This window comes from Zonotrichia albicollis, chromosome 5 (genome assembly GCF_047830755.1).
Source record: "Zonotrichia albicollis isolate bZonAlb1 chromosome 5, bZonAlb1.hap1, whole genome shotgun sequence".
NCBI lineage: Eukaryota > Metazoa > Chordata > Aves > Passeriformes > Passerellidae > Zonotrichia > Zonotrichia albicollis.
In genome coordinates, this window is record NC_133823.1 from 55538741 (window position 1) to 55564305 (window position 25565).

At 37.9% G+C, this 25565-nt stretch overlaps 1 protein-coding gene across 5 annotated transcripts in view; it reads left to right on the top strand.

Moving 5' to 3' along the window:
• Positions 1 to 449: 449 nt before the first annotated feature.
• The window catches only part of CC2D2A (coiled-coil and C2 domain containing 2A), a 55074-nt gene continuing 29958 nt past the window's right edge, over positions 450 to 25565 (top strand). For 3 of the 5 annotated variants that reach the window (XM_074541774.1, XM_074541776.1, XM_074541777.1), the window contains exons 1-15: positions 450 to 755; positions 6182 to 6270; positions 6762 to 6863; positions 8599 to 8700; positions 9516 to 9692; positions 9864 to 10011; positions 11179 to 11315; positions 12556 to 12687; positions 14597 to 14806; positions 16844 to 16947; positions 19686 to 19826; positions 20231 to 20387; positions 22444 to 22673; positions 23576 to 23753; positions 24935 to 25091. In XM_074541774.1, coding sequence (XP_074397875.1) covers positions 707 to 755; positions 6182 to 6270; positions 6762 to 6863; positions 8599 to 8700; positions 9516 to 9692; positions 9864 to 10011; positions 11179 to 11315; positions 12556 to 12687; positions 14597 to 14806; positions 16844 to 16947; positions 19686 to 19826; positions 20231 to 20387; positions 22444 to 22673; positions 23576 to 23753; positions 24935 to 25091 — 2113 coding nt within the window. In that variant the 5' untranslated portion in view covers positions 450 to 706. Of the gene's footprint in view, positions 756 to 6181; positions 6271 to 6761; positions 6864 to 8598; positions 8701 to 9515; positions 9693 to 9863; positions 10012 to 11178; positions 11316 to 12555; positions 12688 to 14596; positions 14807 to 16843; positions 16948 to 19685; positions 19827 to 20230; positions 20388 to 22443; positions 22674 to 23575; positions 23754 to 24934; positions 25092 to 25565 lie in introns of those variants that run through there. The other 2 variants (XM_074541775.1, XM_074541778.1) reach the window with 2 other exon arrangements.

Consider the following 25565-nt stretch of genomic DNA (forward strand, 5'->3'; position numbering starts at 1 on the left):
AAAGTGAAATAAGTAAGGCAAGACTCTCTTTTAAGTTCTTCTCACCTGGCAGTACCATTCCAGTTCTTTCAGATCTGCACAATTAATTTCTGTGCAAATACACAGCAACTCTTAAGTACCAGTGCTGGAAGCAGGCACCCTCGATGTGTTTTGGATTTTTGGCTTTTTAAAATTCTATTTCATTTTGATCCATACTCAAAGTATGACTGCGGATTAAGAGCGCGGATTAAATCATGTTCAAATTATTGTTGAATATACTTAGCCTTGCGTAGGTCACAAAACCACGAAGTTATTCCGTTTGCTCACCTGCAGAGCAGTTTTTGAGGTGATTATGTTTAAACAGTAAAATGTCAGGAGGGGAAAGGAATGCTCAAACCCCAATGGTGTGAGGAGATTAACTGTAAAGATAAGGCAGATGTCTATAACTGTATATATAAGATATACTGGTGTGAAGCCAGTGCGGACGGGTGTCCGTCCGTCCCTCAGACCGTCCCTCTCTCCGTCTGTCCCGGCCGGGACCCCGCCGCGCGCGCCCGGCCCCGCGCACGCGCAGCCCCGCGCAGGCGCGCTCGCTCTGCCCCGGGCCGGGCCCCACTCCGGGTCCCGCTCCGGGCCGGGCCGCGCCGCCGCTGCCATCGCCTTTCCCTCCCCGCTGCTGCCTAGCGCTGCGGGTCCCGGCGGGCCGCGGGCCGAGCGCAGCGGCACCATGTCGGCAGCACGGCCCAGCGCCGCCGCCGAGACAGAGGCTGTGCGCGGTGAGTGACTCCCAGCGGCGGGCGCGGCTCCGGCGGGCTCTTGTGCCAATCCCGGCGCTGTTCTGCGGGACCCGGCCCCGCTCCGGGGCTCCCCGCGGGCACAACGGCAGCGCTGCTGAGGGAGGAGCGTGCGGCGCTCCCGGTCTGCTCCTCGCTCCTCCTGTGTGCTCCCTGCTGGCATCCGAGGGATGGGCGGGGGTCTGTGTTTGTCACACCGGGTCAGCTCCGGCTTCGAGCGGACAGGCAGCGCTGCACTCCAGCGACCTCCTCCTATTGCTGTTAAATGTGGTTAGATTATGAAAAGCCCTTCGTTTTTCAGATACATTTGTGTAGATGTGGGCTGTTTTTGTAATTGGACTGGCCAGTCAGCCTTGTCTCCATCCCTGGGAAGGTGATGGAGCAGATAATTCCAGAGGTCATCACCAAGCGTGTAGAATAAAGTCATGTGGAGTAGTCAGCCTGGCTCTGCCATGGGGAAATCAACCTGACAGCTGCCTGTCATGGCACGGCAGGATGGATCAATGAGGGGACAGCAATGGGTGTTGTCTGTCTGGACTTCACAAGGGTTTTGCACTGTCTCCCATGGTATCTGTGCAGGTAAGCTCAGGAAATGTGGGTTAGGTGAGTGGACAGTGAGGTGGATCAGGAGCTGGCTGAATGGCAGAGCTCAGAGGGCTGTGGGCAGCAGAGTTGTCCATGGCGTTCCCTAGGAATCAATAGTGAGTCCAGTCTCGCTCAATTTGTCAGCAACCTGGACAATGGGATAGAATGTGCCCTCAGCAGGTTTCCTGGTGGTGCAGACTGGGGGAGTGGCTCAGGTGTGCATTTATGCCACACCTGAGGCTGTGGTGCCATTCAGTGGGACCTCGATGGGCTGGAGCTGGGCAGAGGGAAACTCAGTGAGGTTCAGCAAGGGCAAGTGTGGGGTCCTGCACTTGGGGAGGAATGGCCCCAGGTACCAGCACAGGCTGGGGACTGACCTGCTAAAGAGCAGCTCTGCTGAAAAGGACCTGGGAGTCCTGGATGACAAACTGTCCATGAGCCAGCAGTGCCCTTGTGCCAGGAGGACCAATGGTATCCTCGGGTGCCTCAGGAATAGGTGGCCAGCAGGTCCAGAGGGGTGATCTTCTCCCTCTGCTTGACCATAGTGAGGCCACTTCTGGAGAGCCATGTCCAGCTGTGGGCTCCTCAGGACTAAGAAAAACATAGAGCTACTGGAGAGGGTCCAGTGGAGGGCCGTGAAGATGCTGAGGGGTCTGGCATGTTTCTCTTATGAAAAGAGAGTGTGGGAGCTGTGCCTGTTTACTCTGGAGAGGGCTGAGAAGGGATCTCATTAATGCAGGGGCCTAGAGAAGGGTGCCAGGCTTTTCAGTGGTGCCTGGCAACAGGACATGGAGCCATGGTCATAAACTGAAAAGTTTCACTTCAACATGAGAAGGAGTTTTTTACATAGAGGGTGGCAGAAAACTGGAAGATGCTGCCTAGGGAGGTCTTGGAGTCTCCCACTCTGGAGATACTTAAAACCCACCAGGACACATTCCTGTGTAAGCTGCTCTAGGTGACTGCCTTGCCATGGGGATTGGACTGGATGATCTCCAAAGGTGTCTTCCAACCCTATTGTAACTGTAAACCTCATAATTTGTGCTTGAAGTGTTTCTCATGGGTATGAAGATGTATAGATTTATTGGCATTCTATTTTAATGTCACACATTAAATACTCCTACAGTGTAAGACAGTGAGGTGGTGGTGGGAAACTGGTAGAACTGGATGTCTAATCTTTCTGCATGGGTTTATGGTTTACCTAAATAGAATGCATAAAAGATCTAATTAAGAGCAGAATATTAAAAAATCAGTAGAACAAAAATCTAGTGAAGTGTAAACATACTTGGTTTTTCATCAGCATCAAGTTTTACCAAAATAAAATGTACATACCATCCTTAAGCACATTTTAACAAAATATGGCACAGACAAATTTTTAAAGACAATTTACAATTTAATTTGCCTAATTCACAGTTTAGGGATGTTTCCAGCTCTTCAGTGTCTGCATACATTTCTTCTGTAAGTTTTCTGAGTCTCACTGTACCAGCTTGTGCTAGGAAGTGCTATGCTGTTGACAGACAGAGTCCAAACAATTTTCAGAGTTGATTGCATGGAGAAATTGAGGCACCCTCTAGTGATTTTTTTTTTATAACTAGATAACCTCTAGTTATTTTTTTTACAGAAGCTTATTTTCCAAGAATAAACAGAATAGCTCAGCAGTACTCTTCAGAAGAAAACTAGTCACTAGTTTCCATATGTGATAAATGTTTTCTTTTCCTAAGTATTTTGCTCTGTTACTTTTGCTTCCAAAATACCTTTAATTTTGCAAACTTCATATCATCAAGTGAAAAGTACAGTATGAGATATTCTGGATAGAATTCTGTAGCAATGGTTTACTTAATTGCAGTATAATTTATCCATCTATTTGGTTGGATTTTTTGAAGTTGCATCTCACATTTTGAGAAAGGCAACACCTTGAGCTGAAGCCTTCATGTATCTATTCAAAGCTTAATTCAGTTCTCCTCACCTCTCCAGGATTCAGTTTCACAGATTTATAAATAATTTAAATTTCCATGTTCTGTATGTTATGGTTTTGAATATGCTGACAGCTGCTGTTAGCTATTGTGTTGCCCAGTTATCAAGTGAGAGTAGGTTTGAGTTTCTCACTCCTTTGCTAGAGTGATGCTTTATGTATTAATTTCTGATTATCGTTTTCTTGCCAAATGATAGCTAACTATTTAAAAAATAATAATAATTTCCCTGTGCAGTTTTTCAGGTGCCATTGAAAAGTTCTGCATTGTCTGTTTGCTCCACTATCTGGTTTTGCTTTTATTTTAATGCCTGTGATAATATATCACCTCTATTCTGAGGCCTTTTTAGTTTGTCAGTTGTCACCATATTATGTTAAATCTGTGGTGTTAAAAATGTACACACCCCCAGACTGCTTTTTTCAGGAAAAGGGAACTGTATTTTAAGACAAGTGGGAAGTAGATAATTTTTCTGGAATCATCAATTTGTCACGCACGTCCCTCAAATAGGTGGTTTATTTTCTTCTAGCATGGAATGATTATCATTCTTGGCAAGCTTTTCTTGAAACGTGTCCATCAGCTACTTCTTCACTTAATATTCAGCATAATTTCTATACTAGTCTTTCAAACATTCAGTCAGTCTCTACTATTTTTAATGCAGTCTGTTTGCAGAAATTCAGTATTTTACTCTAATCCAATTATATGTGTGCTTAATGCCTTTATATTTTTCTTAAATGGAATGACATGGCTATATGTCAGTCCACTCATCAGACTAGCAAATAAGGGCTTCAAAAGAAGAATTGCTTTAAATAAAAAGTCTGTGTCTGGTAGTTATTGCCTTGTGAAACCAGCACAACTGCAGTGTTGCTGTGAACTCTTCTTCATTGTTGGGTTCGTGTCTTATTGTGCATTTCTGCAGTTGTATCCATGAAAAATACAGCAGTTTTCCTAGGATCTGTGCTGGAAGTTACCATTCCCTATTTTCATTCAGGTAACTGATGCTTGGTCACAGCATTAACATCTGCCTTGTACCTGGCTGCTGCACCCTGTGAGGTACTTGCAGAAGTTCTGAGTCAGTGCCAGTGCAGAGAGCTGTGAAGCCACACCGAGATGCAGAGGCTCTGGCCCCCTCTGAGTGCAGATGAAATCAAGGGAAAGCACTGCATGACATTTTCAGGTTCTCAGGTTTAATTTCAGTTTGACTATCCGGCAAACTTGTTAGATCTGCCTGACATAAAATACAAAGCCACTGTAGGATAATTACACTTCCAATGTAAAACATGGTGTGGATGCTTTTAAGCCTTCTGGTGGTGATCCTGCAAAGTAATGTGTTCATGGATATCAGTTTTTCTTTCTTCACTTCAAAGATGTATTTTGAAGTTGAGCACAACTTAGTTGGCTGTAGAGCCCATTCACATAAGCAGAGCAAAAGTGTTTGTCCAGAGAAATAAAGTAACAAAACCATTTTTTAATGTGGCCTTTTTTTCAAAAAGCTGCAGTATCTCACAGTATTTGATGCAACTGCCGAGGCCTTAAAATGGTTTTCATTATATATAGAAAAGATAATGACGCTGTTGTCTCAAGGAACAGGTGAATTAATAAAGAATTCTGCATACAGAGCATAAGCTCTGATGCTCTATGAGTGCCTAAAGTAGCAGCAGATTTTTTTCTGCCCTAATTTTGTATGTTTACACTGTTGACCTAGCTTGTCTGGAAATGTTTACAGACAATTGTAAAGGATTTCAGATCATCTAATCTGTTGCTTTCTAGTTTGCATTTGTCAGAATGGAATTGAATGACAGATTTGCAGCAATGAAATAGAATATGTTTTTGCATGCTAACTGAACAGAATAAAATAGTAGAAAAAAGTCACAAGAGGAAAATCTAAAGGTAAATCTAGACCAGCTTCTTCCGTGAAATATTTTTTTCTAAGTCTTGATACTTGGGTTTGGTGTGGTTTTTTGGTTGATTGAGTTTCTTTGAGGGTTGGGGTTTATCTGTTTGTTTGGTTTTGTTTTTTAACTTAAAAGCTTGCACTAGTGAAGGTTCCATAACTGTTTAAGGCACTCAGTTCCAGTGTTAGAATAAAAAGTTAAATTTTTTTTGCAGTGTGTACCCACCTTTCAAACTGCAATTAAAGTTCATCATTTCCATCTCCAGGAGACAGAGCCTTTTTTCTGTGTGCCATAATCTTTCATGAGCCTGAAGTTTCAAAAATTGCTAGAGTTTTTTCCCAATTCCAAAAACTTTTCAAGGCCATCTGTGAGAAAATGTGACTTTCTGAGAATTCTTGCTTGTGTTTTCTGTACACAAGTAAACACTATTGCTCCATTCAATTCATTAATAAATCTTTTAAAGGTGTTAGATTGAGGCAGATGCTGAAAATTCTTGCAAAATAAGGGGTTAGCACTTGCACCTTGTTCATTCTTTTAAAAGTTTCCAAATGCAATGAATGTTTCTTTTCTAGAAATACAAGCAATAAATTGTATAATTTGGAAATATTAGAATTCTTCCAAATCTCTTGATGATTCTGAGTAGAATCAGTAGAAGTGAGGTTTATCTTAATGTATTTTTCTTTTCTAAATGTTGGTAGACTAAAAGTGTGCTTAAGCATTTCTTACAGTGGTTCAAAGTATATAATGAAAGATAGATGTGCTGTAGTTTAAAGGCATTTAAATTATAAGGCATTTAAACTGTAAGGACTGGATTCCAAAAAAAAAAATGTTTCATTCATTCATATTTTCTCATGCAATTTCTTTCTCCTGGAACATGGAATTCTGGTATAAATGGTTTTATTTTCCATACATTTATTTCAGAAAATACTTAATTTAAACATATTTCCTTTTTTTTTTGTTTCAGAGTTGCCACCTGTTCCTTCTACATCAAGGACAAGCTCTGCAGAGCTTTCAGTTAGGCAGCGAATGAGAGAGAAACTAAAAGCAGCAAGGGTAAGAATCCTTCAGAAGTCCTGTTAGATCGACCTCAGTCCTTCATTTTGCTTGCTTTGTGCTGTGTGAATTTGAGTTGGGATAGCTGTTTTTTTATTTCTGAAGCTCAAAGAGTACTCAGTTCATGAGTACAGTTACATTCTGTATTGCTTTTTTCTTTTCTAAAGTTAATATTTAATTTGTTGATAGTAACATAAAAGGTATAATTGTTTTGTAATTCAGATGATACAATCATTACAATCATTCTGTGTTCTTTGCCAAAAAATTTCTTACACTATTTTGGAAGCAATGGATTTCTTTGTGTGTTTGCTGTACAATTTAATAAGGTGTGTTAATACATGGATCTGGAAAACCACTTAAGCTGATTTTATAATTATAGATTCTGTCCCTAACACAAATATAAGTAAGTGTTGAGTTCCTGGGAATCATTTTAGCTTTGACCTATTTCTGTTTCTATTACAGCTAAACGTTTTTTTCATTTGTTTGCTTAGACAAAAGCTGAAATTACTTTATCACAAGAAGACCCCAGCTCACAACCAAGAGGCTTAAAAGGCACCAGAGAAAGAAAACCAGGAGTTGGACTGGATAAAAGGGTAAAAGTGTTCATTCTGTCTTGCTGTTCTTATCAAAAGAAAGTGAGTGTGAAACATGAAAAAAATCAAAGTCTGCACACTCTTGAAGATCAATTTCATTTAACAGAATTATACTGCTGTTTGAATTAGTAACCAGAAAGGAACCATCCTGGTTATTATTTTTATAGTATTTATTTAACAGTAATAAATTGTAGTATGGATATCATGTGAAAATTGTGTCATTTAGAGTTTTTTGACTTCTGTTGCTTAAGATGCCTTGAAGTTTTTAAAATTTACTGTAACAGGACCTTTATATAAATCTCCCACTGCAATAGAGCTTTAAATAAATTTGAGCAGTGCAATTGCTAAATGCCAGATATTAACTTTGTCATTGTGTTTTATTGCATTTCCTTGTTACCATTTTATGTTGAATTTTTTTGTATAAGCATGTTCTTTGTCAAAAAATGAATTTTTTATTAAGAAAAAAACCAGAGGCTCTGCCTGTGTAGTTGCCTGTAGAAAATGTGTTCCAAAGAATGTGTTATTCCCAGGAAATAACAGCATATAGCAGTAACACCTTTATATGGAATTCCAAACAATGTGATTTAGCCTGGCTAAATCACCTGTCTAGGGACGAATTGCCGTGTCGTGTGTTGTGGGAAGATTCTTGGCAATGTTATCGTATAAGTAATTGTTACAGCTTTCAGTTAAGTAATACTGTTTGAATATATTTGTATTAGGAAAATGCAGAAGTGATATCCTTATTGGATTTGTTTATTAATTTTATATCAAGTATATGTGAAACCTTCTACGTGTTGGTTTTCTCTCTTGTACCTATTTATGCACAAGGTATTATTTTGTTGTTAAACAAGTGGCCATCAGATTGACAGAGTCTGAGATTTTCTTTTTGATATTATTATTTTTAAATACAGGTGTAATAGAGGTGAATTTAAGAATTGTCTCCCTTTAATCTAACAATTCAGGCCACAAAGAAGAAGAACAGATAAAATGGAAGAACAGATAGAATGGTAGATGTGTTTTTGTTGGTTAAGCCTGATGAAAATCACTTTGAAGCAGTTAAATGAAGTTGCTGAAGCAACCTCAGAACCAGTGACCTTTACAGTGATCTTGACTGGGAGTGGATAAACATGATACCTATTTCAAGGAAAGGCAGGGGTGTGTCACCCATGGGGTTAGAGAGTAGCCTAGCAATAATGTTTGACAGAATAAAATCAATAATCAAGTGTGTATTTCAGCACCCAAGCCATGAACAACACATTTATAAACAATACCAAAGAGTGTTTTCCTGATTGCAGCAGGGCTTGTCTGAGAGGAGCCCTGGCTCCCCTGGGCTGCAGCCCCTGCCAGCAGCACCCCTGGCCCTGCTGCCCTGCTGGGGCTGTCTGCCCAGGGCAGCCCCTGCTGCCTCCCTGCTCTCCCTCTGGACTCAGCCTGTGGTTGCTTGTGTTCAGGAGTGCAGGAACAATGATCCCAGCAGCAGTGAAGACAGCTACTGTCATTTAGGCAATGAACCTTTTCTTCATACTCTACAATCTATTTGTTGACCCAAAGGAATTAACTAACAGTCAGATGTACCCTTGTAAAATAAATGTGCAGTCCCTTTGTTACCACAGTGGTGATGTTTTCTTTTGTTATTTTTTTCTGTAAAAACCCAATATCTAATAACTGTCAATTGTTTGCATTTTTTTATGATTCACTAAATTATGTTAAAATTTATGTATATGTTTTTATGCAGTCAGGCAATGATAAATCCAGGGAGATGCCAGAGGGTGACTCACGCTTACCATCAAAAGTAAAATTTCGTGATTCTGTAAAAAAGCTTAAGCAAAAGTCAACAGTAAGTACCAATTCCTCCATTTCAATAATGAATATTAATTTAATTTAACCTTTATATGGCTTCATGATTCTGTTTGAAGAAGGAGACAGAATTCAGTCTTAAGCAGTGGCGAAGATTTTATTTAATTTAAAAATTCATAAGCAGTATATGCCAGCAATTGAAGTATATAAAAGGAACCTTCATCAAATACAAGAGTGGCTTTGGGACATTTGATTAAAAATCCCAAAAGGCTCTAGTAAATCCATCCGGACACTACTGGAGTTTGCAGGAAAAATGCGTCTTCTGTTTAAATCCTTTTTATTGAATGCCACCAGTTGGCAGTTAAAGCATTTTACATTTACATTTATTAGCCACAAAGTACTAATGTTAATTCTTTTCTTAGAGGATTCATCCTAAAGCTAAAGGGTCCTGGATCCTTCAGAGGCAAAAGGCCATTAGAAATTTCTCTTGATATCATTTACCTGGGTACCTGCAATATGGCCAGAACTTAAACTTTGGTGTTCTGATTCACAAATTATTTAGATTTAAAACAATAAGAATGTTAAAATTAGACCAGGTAACTTTTTAAACAAAACTTTGCAAGAAATATTGAATTAATATATAGAAATAGAGAAAGTTTCATGAATCATTTACAATTTCAGTTAGCTTCAGCATTTGAGTGAGTTCTGTTTGAGATAAAATAATAATTATCTTGTAACAAATGTTTATACATGCTGCTGTTTCATATTATTAATGGGCAGATTTATTCAATTTATTCACTTGCCCTAATTGTCTTAAGAATACCATAATAAATTATCTTTGTCTTCTTTTTTTAGTTACAGAATGATTTTCCTTCTGAGGAAGAAGCATATAATTTCTTTACCTTCAATTTTGATGCTGCAGCAGAGAAATTGAAAACTGGAGCCATGAAAAAGAATGGATTAAGTGAAGAAGAAGAGGTAGAAGAGGAATGTGACGAAACTCATGAAGATGAACAAGAGGAGGACGAAATGGTGAGAACTATAGGATAAATGTTAATATTTTTTATTCAGACTTTTATTAATTTTATTTGTCTATATAAAACAGCATCTTTGGTTTCCTTAAAAATTCTCAAACTGTACTTTCTCAAGAAACTTTCTTTAGAAACAGACAAACTGACAGAGATGTTTGCACTTAACCAATAGGATGAAGACGTATGCCTGGTGAAAGATGATTTATTCATAGGACAGACAGATGAAGACCTTGTAGTAGTGAAACCTGTTGATTGTGAAAGCTACACTGAGCAACTGAAAAGGGAAAAAGAATTTCTCTTCATTCCCAGCATGTTAGCAGGTATGAAGATAGTGGTTATCCATCTGGTTCCTGGATTTTTGCATAGCCTGGCACCCTCTGATCTGCTGAGTAAATCTTGTACTGACTATCTCTGGCCGCAGAGAGAGATGTTTCATTGCAGCTCTCTGGCACTGCTCATCCAGTTGAGTGTGAAAATGTCTGGCAGATGGATCAGCTGGGAGCATGCACACCTCAGCAGGTCAGCACCTGATGCGCTGGAAGGTGTGCTCAGGGCACCTCAGTTGCCTGGGGGTAATTTCCTCACTGCTGTCTGTAGGAAGTGCAAGGTGCTAGCCTCTCCTCTGCTGGTATTTATTGTATGCAGCAATGATCATATCTCTGCCTTTTTTGCTTTATTCCCACAGAACTTCAAAGTCCTAGAAAATTGCGTTATAGTAGCACTTGCTATTTGATATTTGAACTGGAAGAAATAGAAGCAAGTCTCCCAGTATGTACTGAAATGGTACCAATGCAGCTTGCAGTGCAATGTCATAATATTTGACACTGTGTGCCTCTGGTTTTTTGTGTCTTGTAAATTAGTTCTGACTACTTCTTGTGTGATCCACTGTGTTCTGATTTAGGGGAGAACTTTTGTTGTAACCCTCAGCACAATCCTTCCCTGTTTTGAGATTGCTTCTTCAAAAATACTGAATCCATACACACAGTGAAACAGCCTTGCAGGCAGGTCTTCAAATTACACCTGCTGTTATTTGGCTGAAATAACTCTTTTAGGCATGTTTTGTATTTTGTATGAGACTGTCTTAAGCAAACTATTTATTAACTGAAGGTCTGATTAGTCTGAAAGTTTCATTTTCCATTGGAAAGACTTAGAAATGCTTCTCTAGTCAGTTGCTACTCCAGGCTTTTTACACTGTTCTGCAAGCAGCCATTAACACTTATTGCCACTAAGTAACTTGGAAGTAATTTTTGGTAAGAAAATTTTTAGTTATTGGTTTATTAGAATTGTGATGCTTTGTGGTACTAGTATGAAATATCTGTCTTGATTAAGATAAGGATCTGTTTTAATTCTATATTTCTTTTTTACCTTTGCAGTAAAATACTTCTGACAGCATACTTTAAACACAATGCCAATCATTTTAAGAATTAACAAACTAAAACTACAGTTACAAGACATTTTACATGATTTTCTTCTTAATGTCTCATTAGTGCCTGCTTCTGAGAAGATGCCTAGAAATATGCAGCCCAGGTACCTTGAGGATGAAGGTCTTTACACTGGAGAAAGGCCCTTTGTAACACAGTCTAATCAAAATATTTTAGAAAACAGAATACTCAGACAGGACCAAGTAAGTCACTGCTACCTTTTTAGTTGTAACTTTTATTAGTATTTTATTTATCTTTATAAGTATCTTATTTTTGTTATAGTTAAGTAAGTGGATGGTCTTGCTAATATAGAGCTTTCATTTTAAAAATGTTCAGCAGCATCAGATATTGGGAAATAGATTGTGGGAGCCTGTTTTTAGTGTAACCCCACTGTCAGAACATCAGACTGGGTCTTAAAAAACTGATATCTTTTCTTGGCTCTGCTTTTAGCCTGCTGGGTAACAGACCACTGATCAGACTGTAAGGCCAATTAAATATTGGTATAGATTATCAGAGAGGTTTTAGAATCCTTTCAGATTTTTAAGTATGTCTTGCAGACTTGGGAAAGTAGCTTGGATATATTTTGTCCTCCTATATTATCATCCTGTACATGGTAATGTGTGTATTCAGTATAGACTTAAACTCCTGAGCAGTTGCTGCCCTTTTTATTTTTTTTTTGTGATTCTGTGTATTCTTCTTGTGCTTTTGCAAATGTGGGAACATCTAAAATTCTTGAATGGGCAGTTTGAACCCAGTTAGTTTTCTGCTTGGCTTCATGGTGTTCCCACATCAACATTTGGCTCAATGGTCAGGTATTGAAAATAATAATAAATATAAATACAAGGTATATAGAACAGGTATGAAACTAACAGGGTAGGGCAGCATCCTTGGACAGCTGCACTGGTTTAAGCTGTATTTGAATCCAAGTAAAGAGTGCAGAGGGATGAATTAGGACAATGCTGAACATGCAAGGCCATGGATAGCAATTGCTTGTTAAATACTTACCTGGTCTGCTTTCGTAGATGCTGTTTAAGTAGTTCAGGTTTTGGACTAGAAGATTTGAGAGGTGCTTTGGTAAATCATCTGAGCTGCCATTTAGCTCTTGTGTAAAGCAAGACTTAAAATTCTTTCCATTCTAGTGATTTAAGAAAATAACATTTAAATAAGTGACATGTTGATTTTTTTCTTTCAAATCTATAACACTGAATGGAAAAATAAATCAGTATAATCAAAGTTTGAGCAACATCTTGGTCTTTTAATTTCAAAACTTACTTTAGTATATTTTTTAAGATTTCATTTTGGTGTATTAGGAAAGTTTTGGTTATTTCAGTCACAAATAATCCATAGTCACCTTTTATTCTGTATTTTTTACAATAATTTTGATTTTGCAAGTAATTCCTTTATAAACTAAGAAACAATATATAATTTTGTTTTCCTTCATAGGGGAAAGAATGGTTTGGTGATGATGGCAAAATCTTAGCATTGCCTAATCCAATTAAACAGTCTTGTACTAGGCCTCCAATATTCTCACTTGAAGAAGGCCTTGCACCAGAACTTGAAACAGTCTATAGAAAGGTAAGCATATTTCATATATGAGATTCCTGAGACTGTGTCCCAGTTCTTCTGCACCAGAAACCCAGGTGACATGACGGGTTTTGTGCTAAGAACCATGACTATTAATTGGTTTTTGTGATTTCAAATCTGTTATTTAAATGAGTTCTACTTTATTAAGTATATATCTGGTTTTTTCCTTTAAAAATGCATACAAATGGATGAAGAGTTTAGGTGGTGCTGGTTGAAGTAGTAAAGTGTCAGCTCCTGACAAACACCTTAAAATCTGAGCCACTGAGATCATTGTGAGGCTCCCTTGGATGTTCTCATGCCAAAGTAGAATAGTTCCTATATTAGTGTATATATAGAGTTTGCTCATTTAGACTAATTTTGAGTTATGTAGCAGCAATTCAGATATTTTGGGGAGGTTGTGGAGTTTTTTCTTTGTTGTTTTTCATGTTTGTTTTGTTTTGTTTGCAGGGGTTTTTGTGGTTGTTTTTTTTTTTTCCAGTCACAGCATACCTACCCTGGCAAACAGCAGTTTCAATGTGCAATTGGTACAAGTCAAAATAAGTTTCAGTTAAAACCATTCAGCAATCTTGAAGCAAGCTTTACTTGTTCTGCTTGCTAGAACTCTGTTTCCCTTTGGAAAAGCTGACTTTTAAGACTTTAAAATAGAGTGCTCATTTGGGACACATAAGTATTTCTGACTGTTGTTGTTGATAGAGATTTAAATGTCGCCCTTCAGTTGATGCTGGTGGTAAATATGCAGTGCACAGGCTGCATCCAGTGGCACAGATCTGTGCAGGGTGCTTCTGCAGGCAGGAGAAATTTCCTGGTTAGATCATGTAAAGATAGGCCAAGGGAGCTCATGGTTCAGGAACACCACGTTAACATGAACAGTGACATAGAAATATCTAAGTCACAGTGGTAAGACACTGAGCTTAAGGGTCCTTTATGGGCAGAAAAATAGTTAAAGCATAAGGAATTCAAAGTTGTCATTCCTATGACACATGGTATCTTTTGATGAGAAACTGAATGTGGAAGGATCAGGTGGACTCCAGTGTGTTTCATGGCCATTTATATCAGTCCCGTAAAAGAGCTAAATAAGTCCTATGCAACAGCTAAATTTCCTTCCAAATCTTTCTTTTTCCTGTTCTCAGGAAGGGACTACAACAAACACTACATAACTAAAAATCTTTTACAGCACTGTAGTGCCTCTGGTGAATGTCTTCTGGTGAATGTCTTCTGGTGAATGTCTTCTGAAGGATCTTAATAAGGGAGCGGGAGTAGTCAGGCTGGAAGCAGTGTTAATTCTCTTCTGATTTCATTAATTTGAGGATGTAAGCCATGGATGTCTTTCTGTCCAGTGGATTGAAGTACTTTTTTTAAACTTTGTTGCTGAAAACTTTCATTTGCCTTTGTTGGTCTGAATTTCCCTGGTGTTTGAATGGGGAAGCAATATATAAAATATTAGGAAATATAATATATTTCCTAATCTACACAATTTACAAGGAGAGCTCCTCGTCTTCCTAATCTACAAAGAGAGCTGTTCTGAGAGCTGGACCCTATCCTAGAGCTCAGTTCTAAGAGGAAACAAAACTAAATAAAACTAAATACTAAACAAATGTGGCAAAAGAGAACTAGCAGGCTCTGCTTTTTGTAATCCAGTGTCATTCTCTTCATTGCTCAGCAGAACCTTCAGTATAGGAAGATGACTTCTTATTTCAGCCTCACGTGGACTATGAAAATTCTTTTGTGTGGAATATCCATGGTGGTTTTGTACCACCCACTTGTCAATAAGGCAAGAAGTTAACACAGTTTGAATCAGCATTTATATGTAGCTAGATGGGTCATTTTCTGACAAAGAAAATCCTTGAAAGATACTGTTGTAAGAATCTGTAAATCTATTTTATTCTTTTTTTTCTTTCAGGCAATAAAAATGACATCTACCAATCAGTATCTTGTTGGACCTGGAGATTTTCAGGGGATGTTTCAATTGGATATTGATATTTCTGGACTGATATTCACCCATCATCCCTGTTTTAGCCGTGAGCATGTGTTAGCAGCTAAACTGGCTCAGTTATATGATCAGTATTTAGCAAGAAAACAGAAGAATCTTACCAAACTTCTCACAGACAAGGTATTTCTATTCTGTCTCCATACTTTGTTGAGACAATGACATGACAGTTTAAGGTAAAAGCTGAACTTGTCAGAAGTTGAAACCCTAAATATTTTACTGAGTTGCTGTGTGTTCAGTGCAGAATTGCATTTTTAAGATTAAGAATTTCTTTGATCTTTGAATTTGAATTAACTCTGAGGTAAAAGGAATACAATAACATTTTGCATAGTATTCCTTAGAGTACCCAAAATGTTTCCCAGTGAGTGACAGATTAGACATTACAGGATTGTGTACAGCAGCTCTGACAGGGAGACAGCAAAAGACATTATTCAGTGATGGAGGGAAGTTAGTGAAGTTTAGTTTCAGTTATCAAATCAAAGTAAAAGGAAGCAGTTTAATTTCACCAGATTGTACAGAAGTGGAACCCATTTCCAGGTATGTGTCTGTGACAGATGCTGTGTTTTAAATGCAAACTGCTGCCACATTTACTTGTGGGACTCTTGTGACATGGCAGAACCCAAGGCTGGATGTAGACTCCTCTGTTTTTGGCTTGCTGGGTGAGCTTGACAGAGCTGCTCATCCCCTGTGTGCCACCTCTTCCTCTCTCTGTTCATTGGCAGTAATAGCAGTGGTCTTATCTGGTTTAAGTGTGCACATGAACATTAGGCATTGTCAACACAATTCTGATGTCATCAGGGCACACAGGAACACTTGTCTGTCAAAGATTAGTTGGATTATTAAGTACATATACATTCAGATTTCCATAAACTAAAGGTAATTATTTTATACATTAAAGAGCTATTATACAGGAAAATAATCATTGTGTGCAAGCTCATTTTTATATTAGTGTAATGAGGGTCAGTAGGTGGTGTAGAGATATTTCTGAATTTTTATATAAAGCATTTGGTTCTAGTTCTAATGATGGACAGACATTTCATAGTGTCTCAAAATAATTCCTTGGTATATTTTGTTCTGTTAGTTTTGAAGGATTTGCCTTAATGCTGTCTGAAACAGAACAATTGGGTTATCCATGTCTTCATTAAGGTTGGAAAAGACCCCTAATACCATCAAGTTCAGCCATTAACCCAGCCCTGCCACATCCATCACTAGCCCACAAACCCCCAAGTGACAGCCTGCACATATTTTAAATACCTCCAGGGATGGTGACTGTCCCTGCACAGCCTGTTCCAGTGCTTGACAAAGCTTTCAGTGAAGAAATTATTTTTCCCAAGATGCAACCTAACCTCACTGAGACTTGAAGCCATTTCCTGTTGTCCTGTCGCTTGTTACTTGACAGAAGAGACCAACATCTGTCTACAGCCTCTTTTCAGGGCTGGTTTAACCTGGAGATGCTCATGGGGGACCCTTATTGTCCTCTACAACTGCCTGAAAGGAGGCTGTAGCCAGATGGGGAGTCAGTCTCTTATCCCAGGCAAGTCAAGAGGATTGACTGGCCAGAAGCTGTGCCAGGGAAGGTTAAGTTGTACATCAGGAAGAATTTCTTCAGTGAAATGGTGATTAGATATTGGAATGCACTGGCCTGGGAAGAACTGGAGTCACTATCCCTGGAAATGTTCAAGAAAGGATTGGATGTGGCACTTAGTGCTGTGATTTAGTTTATATCTGGGAGGTCTTTTTCAGCCTTAATGATTCTGTGATTCTGTTCTGTGATTTTCTAATTCACTAAGGATTGCCTTTAGTGGCCCTTCCTAGTCCCAAGAAAGGCTTTTGTGAAACTTGGGGGTTTTTGCTGACTTGAGGTCTTTATCCACTTCCACCCTTCATTCCTGAGCTTTCAGAATGTTCCCTAGATCAGTCTTCCTCTTGATTAGATCTGCAGTGATAAAAGTTAGTGATTCTTCCTCCCATATCCAGGGATCCTAATTAAAATGTCATGCTGAGGAATCACCTCACAGACATGGCAAAACCCTGTAAATGCAGAATCAGGATAGTTCAGGGTTTTCTGTCATTAGTAATTGCTCTTTCCTTTCAAAGTGCAGCACACTGGATACCTTGTTAAGGCATCTGTTAATTGCCTTTTTTGTTTGTTTGTTTAAGCTGCATGCTTTGAGGAGTGCTGTGCAGTACAGTATGGAAGGTGCTGGTGGGGATGGTGTTCCTGTGGCTCAACAAAGCATACCTGAATACAAAATGGAGATCAGGTGGGTATGAATTCATTGGCTTTTAAACTTGTATTCCTTTTTTCCTTTAAGTGTTGGTACAGAATATGATTCATGTCAGACTTTTAAATCCTCAAAATTCTTCTAGAGCTATTTAGAGTAGAGTTCTCACTGATAAGTTGCATAAAACATTATGAAGAAAATACAGTTTAGGCTGAAATTTTCATTCAAAAGTGGTCTAATTTGATTATGTTTATTAGTTTCTTAGTAGCTATTTACTGGTATGTTTTGTATAATTAAATTTAATTACAGTTTCAGTAGACTTTGGCTGGATGCACAAAGCTTTTGCAATGCAATAAGGTAATTTGTTTAACAGACAAAACTCCTATTTTTTTCCATCCTCTTCCTCATTACACAAATGTTCTTGATTTCCTTCCCATTCTCAGGTATTTTGGCCATGTTTTTGCCAATGGGTTAATACAAATAAAGTGGTAGAATTTTGTTTTACAAGATCACAGTTATTGTTCTTGGAGAAAAGCTGAGTTATAAAAATGTGCTACAGTTTTTGGCTTAGTAGTGACAGTTTGTATTATTTTTGGCAGATGGACAGTGATGAGCTGTAAGTGTTAGCAGTATGATAAAAAAGAAGTTATTTTGGATATCCATGCTGAACAGCCTTTTAACTAGCAAATAACAAAAGTCTGAAAGATTTTCACAATATAAGAGTAGGCAGTAATGTATTCATTTAAAGAAACAACTATAAAGTGATGTAATGGGTCACATTATACACACACAATATGAAGAAGAAAAATGTTTTTAATACCAATTCTACTTTCAGCCTTGAAATTTACATCTGGTAAACTTATGCATCCACACACTCCTCTTAGGCAGAACATAAAGCCATCTATAATTTATTATTTTATACTGAAGGAAAAGGGATTCCTTCCATTGAAAATGGAATCACTTTTATCAGTATCTCATTAACATTTCTGCTAGAGGACAAGGAGCAGGAGGTGTGCAGTTACCATACTGTACTTGGAGACAGGAGCTGTCCCTGGGGAAAGCATGAGAATGGAGATGGGAATATTCACTGTGGAAATGAGATTCTTGGGTTTTGGCACCTGAGGCTTGCTTGATGGTGAACTCCAGTAAGAAAGAATACATCTTCTCTGTATCTGATGTGTTTTTCTGTATCTGGAGTGCTTTAGTTCAGTTTCATGCTATTATGAATCTGGAGAAATTCAGCTGAAATCAGTGAGATCAGTGTTGCTCAAGTAACATGAGATGAGTTTGGCTGGGATTACTCTAGAGCTTTTCATATCTGTAATTCATTTTGGCTACAGCTCTGTTACTGGAAGTTGCTACATATATGAAGCTCAGATGGGCTCAGGAATTTTTGCTGTCATGGTATTCAGTACTAACTTGGACCACTTATGTTGGTAAAATCATCTGACCTGCCTTGTCTCTCTTTTAATGTTGCATTTCCCTGATGGTCAATGTAGAACACTCGTGAGAAGTTACAGACATATTGCATGGAAAATAATCTGATTGTTTCCTCCACCCTGCAATAACGTAACAGATGTATACCCTTTGCTTTCTGGAGATCAAAGCTGTAATTTTCCATTGGCTTGAGAAAGAAATGTCATCTGAATACAGAAAACTTTTGCAGATTAGGAAATTCATCTTCACTTCCTGAAGCAGGAAGCCAACATATGCTGTGCATTCTATGATTCAGGTTCTTGTGGATAATGTATTTTAGCAGAGATGATTCTCTGCTGAAAGGTCCTACTTCCAAATCCCATACATGAGATAAGTGTGGTTACTGATCTCTGTGTTCCTCGTGTTTCATCTTCTGGCGTCATCTGGTAGACAAAAAAGAAAAGGTTGCTACATGTGTAAGTGATGTGCAAACTGCTAGCTAATGAAGTGGACAAGTTGCTCATATTGCTTTCTGAAGTCTGCATTTCTTCTTTGTTCATTGTTTTCCGTAGATTGGCTTATGCTGTTAAATGATGTATGATGTCTTTATTCTCTTACCTCTAACTCTCTCTCTGTTTTCCACATTCTCTGAACATTACAAGTAGCAATGTGTTAGTTTACATTGTTTTTTTTTTAATCACAGACTTGGTTTTGTACCAGGATAATAGGGGAAACAGCCTGTGCTTGTTCTGTATGGACATTTACATTGGAAGTGCATGATGGTCATTTAAAGTGCTAATAAATAGCTCTTTTACAAACAAATTAGAGGGTTGAAATGTGAAATATCAATTCTGAGACACAAAAAAGACTGTGTTAATTTTGTTTGTATTAAGAATCCTCTACGTCTGTCAAAGGACTTTTTACATTACTTCATCTCTTCAGGTCCTTCTTACTGGAGCTAGAGGCATATGAAGTTTAAAACATCTTTTGTAATGTGCACATATAATGAGCATTACTTCACAGCAGCAGTGTAGGTTTTCTGGGCTGTTGTTTACATGAATCTACTTTAAAATATTTTTAATTATGTACAGCTGTAATAAGCATTTCCGAAAACTGTGAGATCTCTGCAGAACAGACTTAACTGAAGTCAGATTGTTCTAAATGAAAGAGACTGGAATATAGGAGGAAATAAAATCCTGCAATCTTCAAGTCTGGGTTTTATGTTCCTTGGATTTAAACCACTGCAGCCATCAATCAGCCTGAAACCCTTGTCACTTGGCTTTTGGTATCCCAAGTTTTCAATCTGTTCCACTGAGTGAGACAATTCTGATTGATCTTGTGCTATGTATGTGTATTTCTAGACAAACCAGAAGACTTCGTGATGCTGAACAAGAAAAAGACAGAACGTTGCTTAAGACCATTATCAAAGTTTGGAAACAAATTAAATCCCTCCGGGACTTTCAGAAGTTCACTAACACACCCATGAAACTTTATTTGAGGAAGTATGTCTTGATAACACTTTTTGTAATTGATTTGAGTTGTAATAAGATTAATTAATTTAGAAACTTAGAATTTTGATATGCAGAAGTAAGACTTTGAGCAGTGCTGCACTTTGAGCCTGCCACTATTCCTTTTGAGTTTGGGGAAGAGGAAAGGTTTAAATAAGTAATAACTGTAACAGAAAGGAATGTCTGCAGACTAATAAGTAAAAAAAGTTACTATCTGGAGTTAATGAAATTATCTGCTATCAACAGTTAAGAGTATCTGTGCTAGTCTTTTTAAATAAAACATACTTTTGATATAATGAAGTTAATTCATAGAGAAGTAGATTTTTGTTATATGTTACAGACTTAATTCTGTTGCTTATGTAATTTTATATAACATGCTGCTAATTGTTGTTTTGAAGAGAAGAGGTTGATCAGAAATCAGATGAAAAAGCATATGAAGCAGAAATCCAGGCTGAGATAAAGGAATTGCTAGAAGAATGTATGGAAGAATATGAAAAGAAAATGGAGGAGTATAAAACTGAGCTACGTGACTGGAAATCCTGGAAGAAGACACAGGTTTGTTTAAATCATTCAACTTCACAGAAAAAAAAATACTAGTAAATGTGTCAAAAATTTCTCCTTCTAATACAGAAAAAAATTTCAGAGTTATGTGTATATTTTATGTTCAAATACATTCTGTCTACTTAGAATTTGTCAGTCAGGTAGTTGTTAATTAAAAAATTACAATGTATTAGGTTTTTGTGAGGCACTGTTTTTCTGCTACTGATTTTCAGTACTTCAGTTCTTTCTTTCAGTTTTTTTGCAGCCTTTCTGTTAAATTAATTTCTTTCTTGCAAAGAAAAAGCATGGGTGAACTTTGTGTCTATGAGTGATGAAGCAGAATAATTAGGGGTGTTTCTAATGAGCTAGCAGTTGATATCTCGTGTAAATATGTGTTTGGGAATGCCTCACTATGTTTAGGAATGTCTGAAAGATTTAATTAATATTCTGGCATTTCACCTTTGAAAAGCTTTATTGCTAAGAATCTGTGCCGTCGTTAAGGTCTCAGTTGTGCTTCTCTGGGATATTGGGAAGTACAGGTGCTGCAGCAGCACCCTGCAACAAGATGATCTTTGAAATCAGCTGTGGCAAAATCAGGTTTGCTTTCACAGTTAGCTGGCAGTATACTGGATTCCTTGGGGTGATGGTGATTATACTTTATTATGATTATTGCCCAGCTTGAGCACCCTGGGTTTTTGAATACTAAAGAAAAATAAAGCTTAAGAAAATGCTTCAAATACTGTTTTCAAGAATCTAGTGTGTCTGCTGGTACTTTTATGGAGAGTCTTTTCATGTACATGCAGCCTCTATGGAAGGCTTTAAAATATTTGAGAAGAGGCCAATATGCAGAATTGGAAATTCCTGTTATCAGAACACAAGTGGGCACATGACTCATTAGCATCATGTAGATTCACTTGTAGGATAAAATTATCAAGTGTAAACCTTGAAATGAAGGCAGGTAGTCATGAACATTGATCCCAATGCAAACTGTTCTTTCGTGCCTTCACAAATACCATTGGGGCATCTTTTTATTGTGATAGTCACCAACTATCTTAAGACTAAGAGGATTTTGGTTCTTTCCTTTTAGAATGAAATTACCTTTCTTTCTTACCCTGAAGTGCTTTATTTTATTTTACTCAAAGTACTTTTTAACTTAATCACTCCTGTTGGTTTCTTACTAGAAATGAATCAAACACACTAGAGCTAGGTGGGACTAAATAAATTTAAGAGCGAATACAGGAGCAAGAAGAATAACACAAAATTCAGCAAAGAAGGAGTATTTTTTAAGAACAATATGTGAACAAGATGTTTGGCTTTCTGCTTTAGTTAATGAGCAGAATCTGTTTGCTCTCTTTCCTCTTTTGCTTATGATGTGTTAAGTTGTGAAGTGGCTTGGTGTTTCCAAGCAAGCTGTACTTCCAAGTAATCCAGAAGTCTGTGGAAGGAGGAATTGTTTAGCAGCTGTTTAAAGCTGGGCATGCATGTAAACACTGGAGTTTTGTAGCTCAGGAGATGCTGAAAGGCCTGTGTTGTTCTGTTTGTTTATTCTTGTTTGGCACAAGGGAGGGAAAGGATCATTCTGCTCATGCTAAAGATATTGCTAAGCCAGCAACACTTGTGCTCCAGAGTTTGTGGCACATGTGCATTTGTTTTGTCAGTGTGTGTGCAGACAGTGCATCTCAAACAACTGTGTCTGCTGGCTGAGTAAGCTCCCTTCAATCCTAACAGAATGTACGTGGTAGCTCAGGCAAGTGAGGAGGCAGCATCTAGCCAGAATGTTCAAGAAACATGCTGATTTTGAAAGTTGGTAGAGAAGATTAAGTAAATGTTTTGCTTGGAGCACATTATTATTTTGAAGCATAGGAATGGAATGTATTGCTGAATTCTGAAACTGATGCAGTCCTTTACAATGAGAGAAATCTTTTATGTGTTTGTGTGTAATACTAAATTATACTGTCATTTTACTGTACATATACCATCTGTGTTTAGCACTTGTGAATCAAGAGAACAAGAGAAAAAATTGCAGAGATTGAAACACATTCAGAAAGAAGGTTATTGTTTTTATATGCAGAAGTCCAAGAAGAAAAAGAAAAAAGATACTCTTGTAGATGAAGAATCAGAAGATCATGATTTTGGTGAGGAACGCATAAAACCCATCCCTCCTAAAGTGGCCAATAGCCTGGAAATAGAGCAGCAGGTTAGAGAAAAAGCTGAGAAGTGCAGAAGGAAACCTGGAGAGCCTATTCTAGTTCCTGAGCTGACCCTCTCAGGAAGCATAACTCCAACTGAGCAGTGTCCTCGGTAAGATAAATGTTGGCCAGCAAATTACCTTATTTGTGAATTTCTATGGTTTATTAATTGCTTGTTTATACAAGTTCAGATGCATGAGCTCACCATTCTGTTTCACCTAGTATGAAACCTTTGCTTTTGAAGGTGATATAACTTAATTCATTTTCAAGTCACATATAACCTTGTACATAGTGCACTTAAAAAATGCATGTCTGCACAATCCCTTTGAACCTTCTGCTTTTCCATGAGCATCTGCACAGAACAGGGTGCAGATACAAAGAAACTGGTTTCACTGTTTCTGGGTCACTGCTGGCAGTACCACTCTCACTAGCCAGTCCTTTGCACAGGGTCTCTGCTGTACTCAACAAAGGGAAAAGAAAGGAATTGTGTACTAAACCAGAGATTGCACTGTGGATAAAAGAAATAAATGCACTTGTTTTCTGTTACTTTCCGTATTTGCACACATTTAACATACATCTGCTGTATTTCAGTAATTTAAACACTGCTTTGTTTTGTACTTGGTTCACAAATAGCCTCATCAGGGAATACTGCTTGGCTGTTGTATTCCCAATGGCTGAAAACTTCAAAATTTTAACTTGATATAATTTTTGTGCTTTGGAGGAAGAGGGTGGAAGAGAATTTTATTTTTCATAAATAACTTCTTTTATATGGAGTTAGTTTTTGTGGATCCAAAATTTTACTTGATCATTTTAAAATCATTTTATATTCACAAGAAGATAAAACACCTGTTAAGTAAGAGTTCTGAAGTCATTCCTGTATACTGACTTTTTTGGAGGAATACCATCTATTTTTAGATGGGTTCTGTCTCCCCATGAAAAATCAGATTTTCATTAAAGATAAATAATAAAAATGTTATTAAAAATGCTATGATAGCTTGTTTGACATATTTACAGAGCAGAAGTTTTGCGACGAGAGGATGTGAAGAAACGCTCAGCATTTATTAAAGTCCTTTTCAACTCCAAGGAAGTGTCAAGGACTGTTACCCGACCAATAAGTTCCGATTTTAGAGTTCACTTTGGACAGATTTTCAATTTACAAATAATCAATTGGCCAGAGAGTTTGAAACTACAGGTAGATGTTGATTTATTGCAATAACTTTTAAAGATGATATAAAATGTAATTACTCTTGCAGTGCTTGTGTTTTGCTCTGTGATAGTGCCATAAAGACTGAAAAACTTATGAAAGACCTTTTGTAAATCATCAATCTTACCCTCCTTCCTTGCTTCCCCTGTCTTTAACTTTGCTGCTATGTTTTTGATGCTTATGCTTTCTAGAAATATATAGTAAAAAGCTATAGTTTGGATGGGAGAAATTAAATAATTGGGACTAGTGATTAAATATGTTAGTGGTTCGGCCTCTTGATTTTGGAAAAACTGATTTGTGTTGCAGATCAAATTACTAACATGGTCATCTTAAAATGTTATTTTCCACACAGTAAAACCCTCATAATGTTTACTGGAGGGGAAGAAGGAAAAAAATAATTTCTAGTAATGTCCATAACTGACAAGCTTGACTTGATCAGCAGTGCAGTTAAATCAAGGTACTGCCAACCCCAATTCCAAGTATGAATTAATAAATGGTTTACATTAATACTTTTCAGAGTTAATATGAAATAGGATCAGGATCCTGCTTCTCCCTTTACAAGACTCCTCTGGTTAGGTAAAACAGGTAGTTCAGGGAAAGATGTAAAAACCCCTTGTCTGCTTATTTATTTAATGCATAAATTGAAAAGGAGAAGGAAGACCATTTTCCTGGATTCAAAGCAATTGAATGGAGAAACCACTGAGATCACTCTGAGCCTACAGCTGGCTAGGAAAGAGATGAGCAACCTGCAGTGCTGCCTGGATTGGGGACTGTGTGCCACATCCTGCCTTTCATGTCAAGGGAGAATGAGCCAGGCAGAATCCCTCCAGGATCTTCAGCTGATCCAAGGGAATGTCTCAAGCAGTTACAAATTGTACAGTGATGCTCTTAAAAGCCTGGCTTTGTTATACTTGTCTCAGGTGCACTAGAAAAATGAAGAAGATGGACTTGTAGGAGGAATTCACATCAAGTTAAGCTGCTGATAGCTGCCAAAATGTCTGCTAATTGGATATTTTAGAAAGTGAAATAATACAATTGCCTTAAATTATTTATTTCATGCTTAAGCCATAGTAAAACCTTTTCTCTAAATACCCTGCAATATGTTTTCAACTTCTCAAGAATGCCCATGTAAATTGTTTCTTCTGTCCCCCATCGCATATTTTTCCTAGATTTATGAAACTACAGGTATCAGCAGTACCACCCTGTTGGCTGAAGTGTTCTTACCTGTTCCTGAGACTGCAGTTCTGACAGGCAGTGCTCCCCTGGAGGAAATCGAGTTCAGCAGTGACCAGCGTGTGGTGCTGGATCATGAAGGAGTTGGGAGTGGTGAGGACTCTGGCTTTCCTTAGCTCAGTGTTTCTTGTTTTGCTGCAACCATGTAGCAGTAAGAGCTGGAGTGGGTTTCAGAATACACCCTGCTAACAGCCTTCACAGCTTCTGTACCTGAGTCTTCCATAATTGTCATGATTTTTATTATTGGAGTTTGCTGTGAATTTTTATCTCTTACTAATTTTATGCTCTGCATAATAAAAATGTGTCTGTTTATTATTTGTTGTATTGTATTAATGGAGCTTTACAAGCTATAGAAGATGTTTGGGATTTTTTGAGCATTTGAGTAATCAGGCCTCTGACACTGCAGAGCAAGCAGATACTAATCATTATAGCTCCAGTGATTTTAATGTTTTAAACCACTGTAAAACTGTCTGCAGAAGTGTATATGCGGAATTTTTTGTCCCCCTGTTTTCTTTGTTGGCAACCTGCACACACCTTTTCCCTGGGGCTTTAGGCTAAAGATAAAAT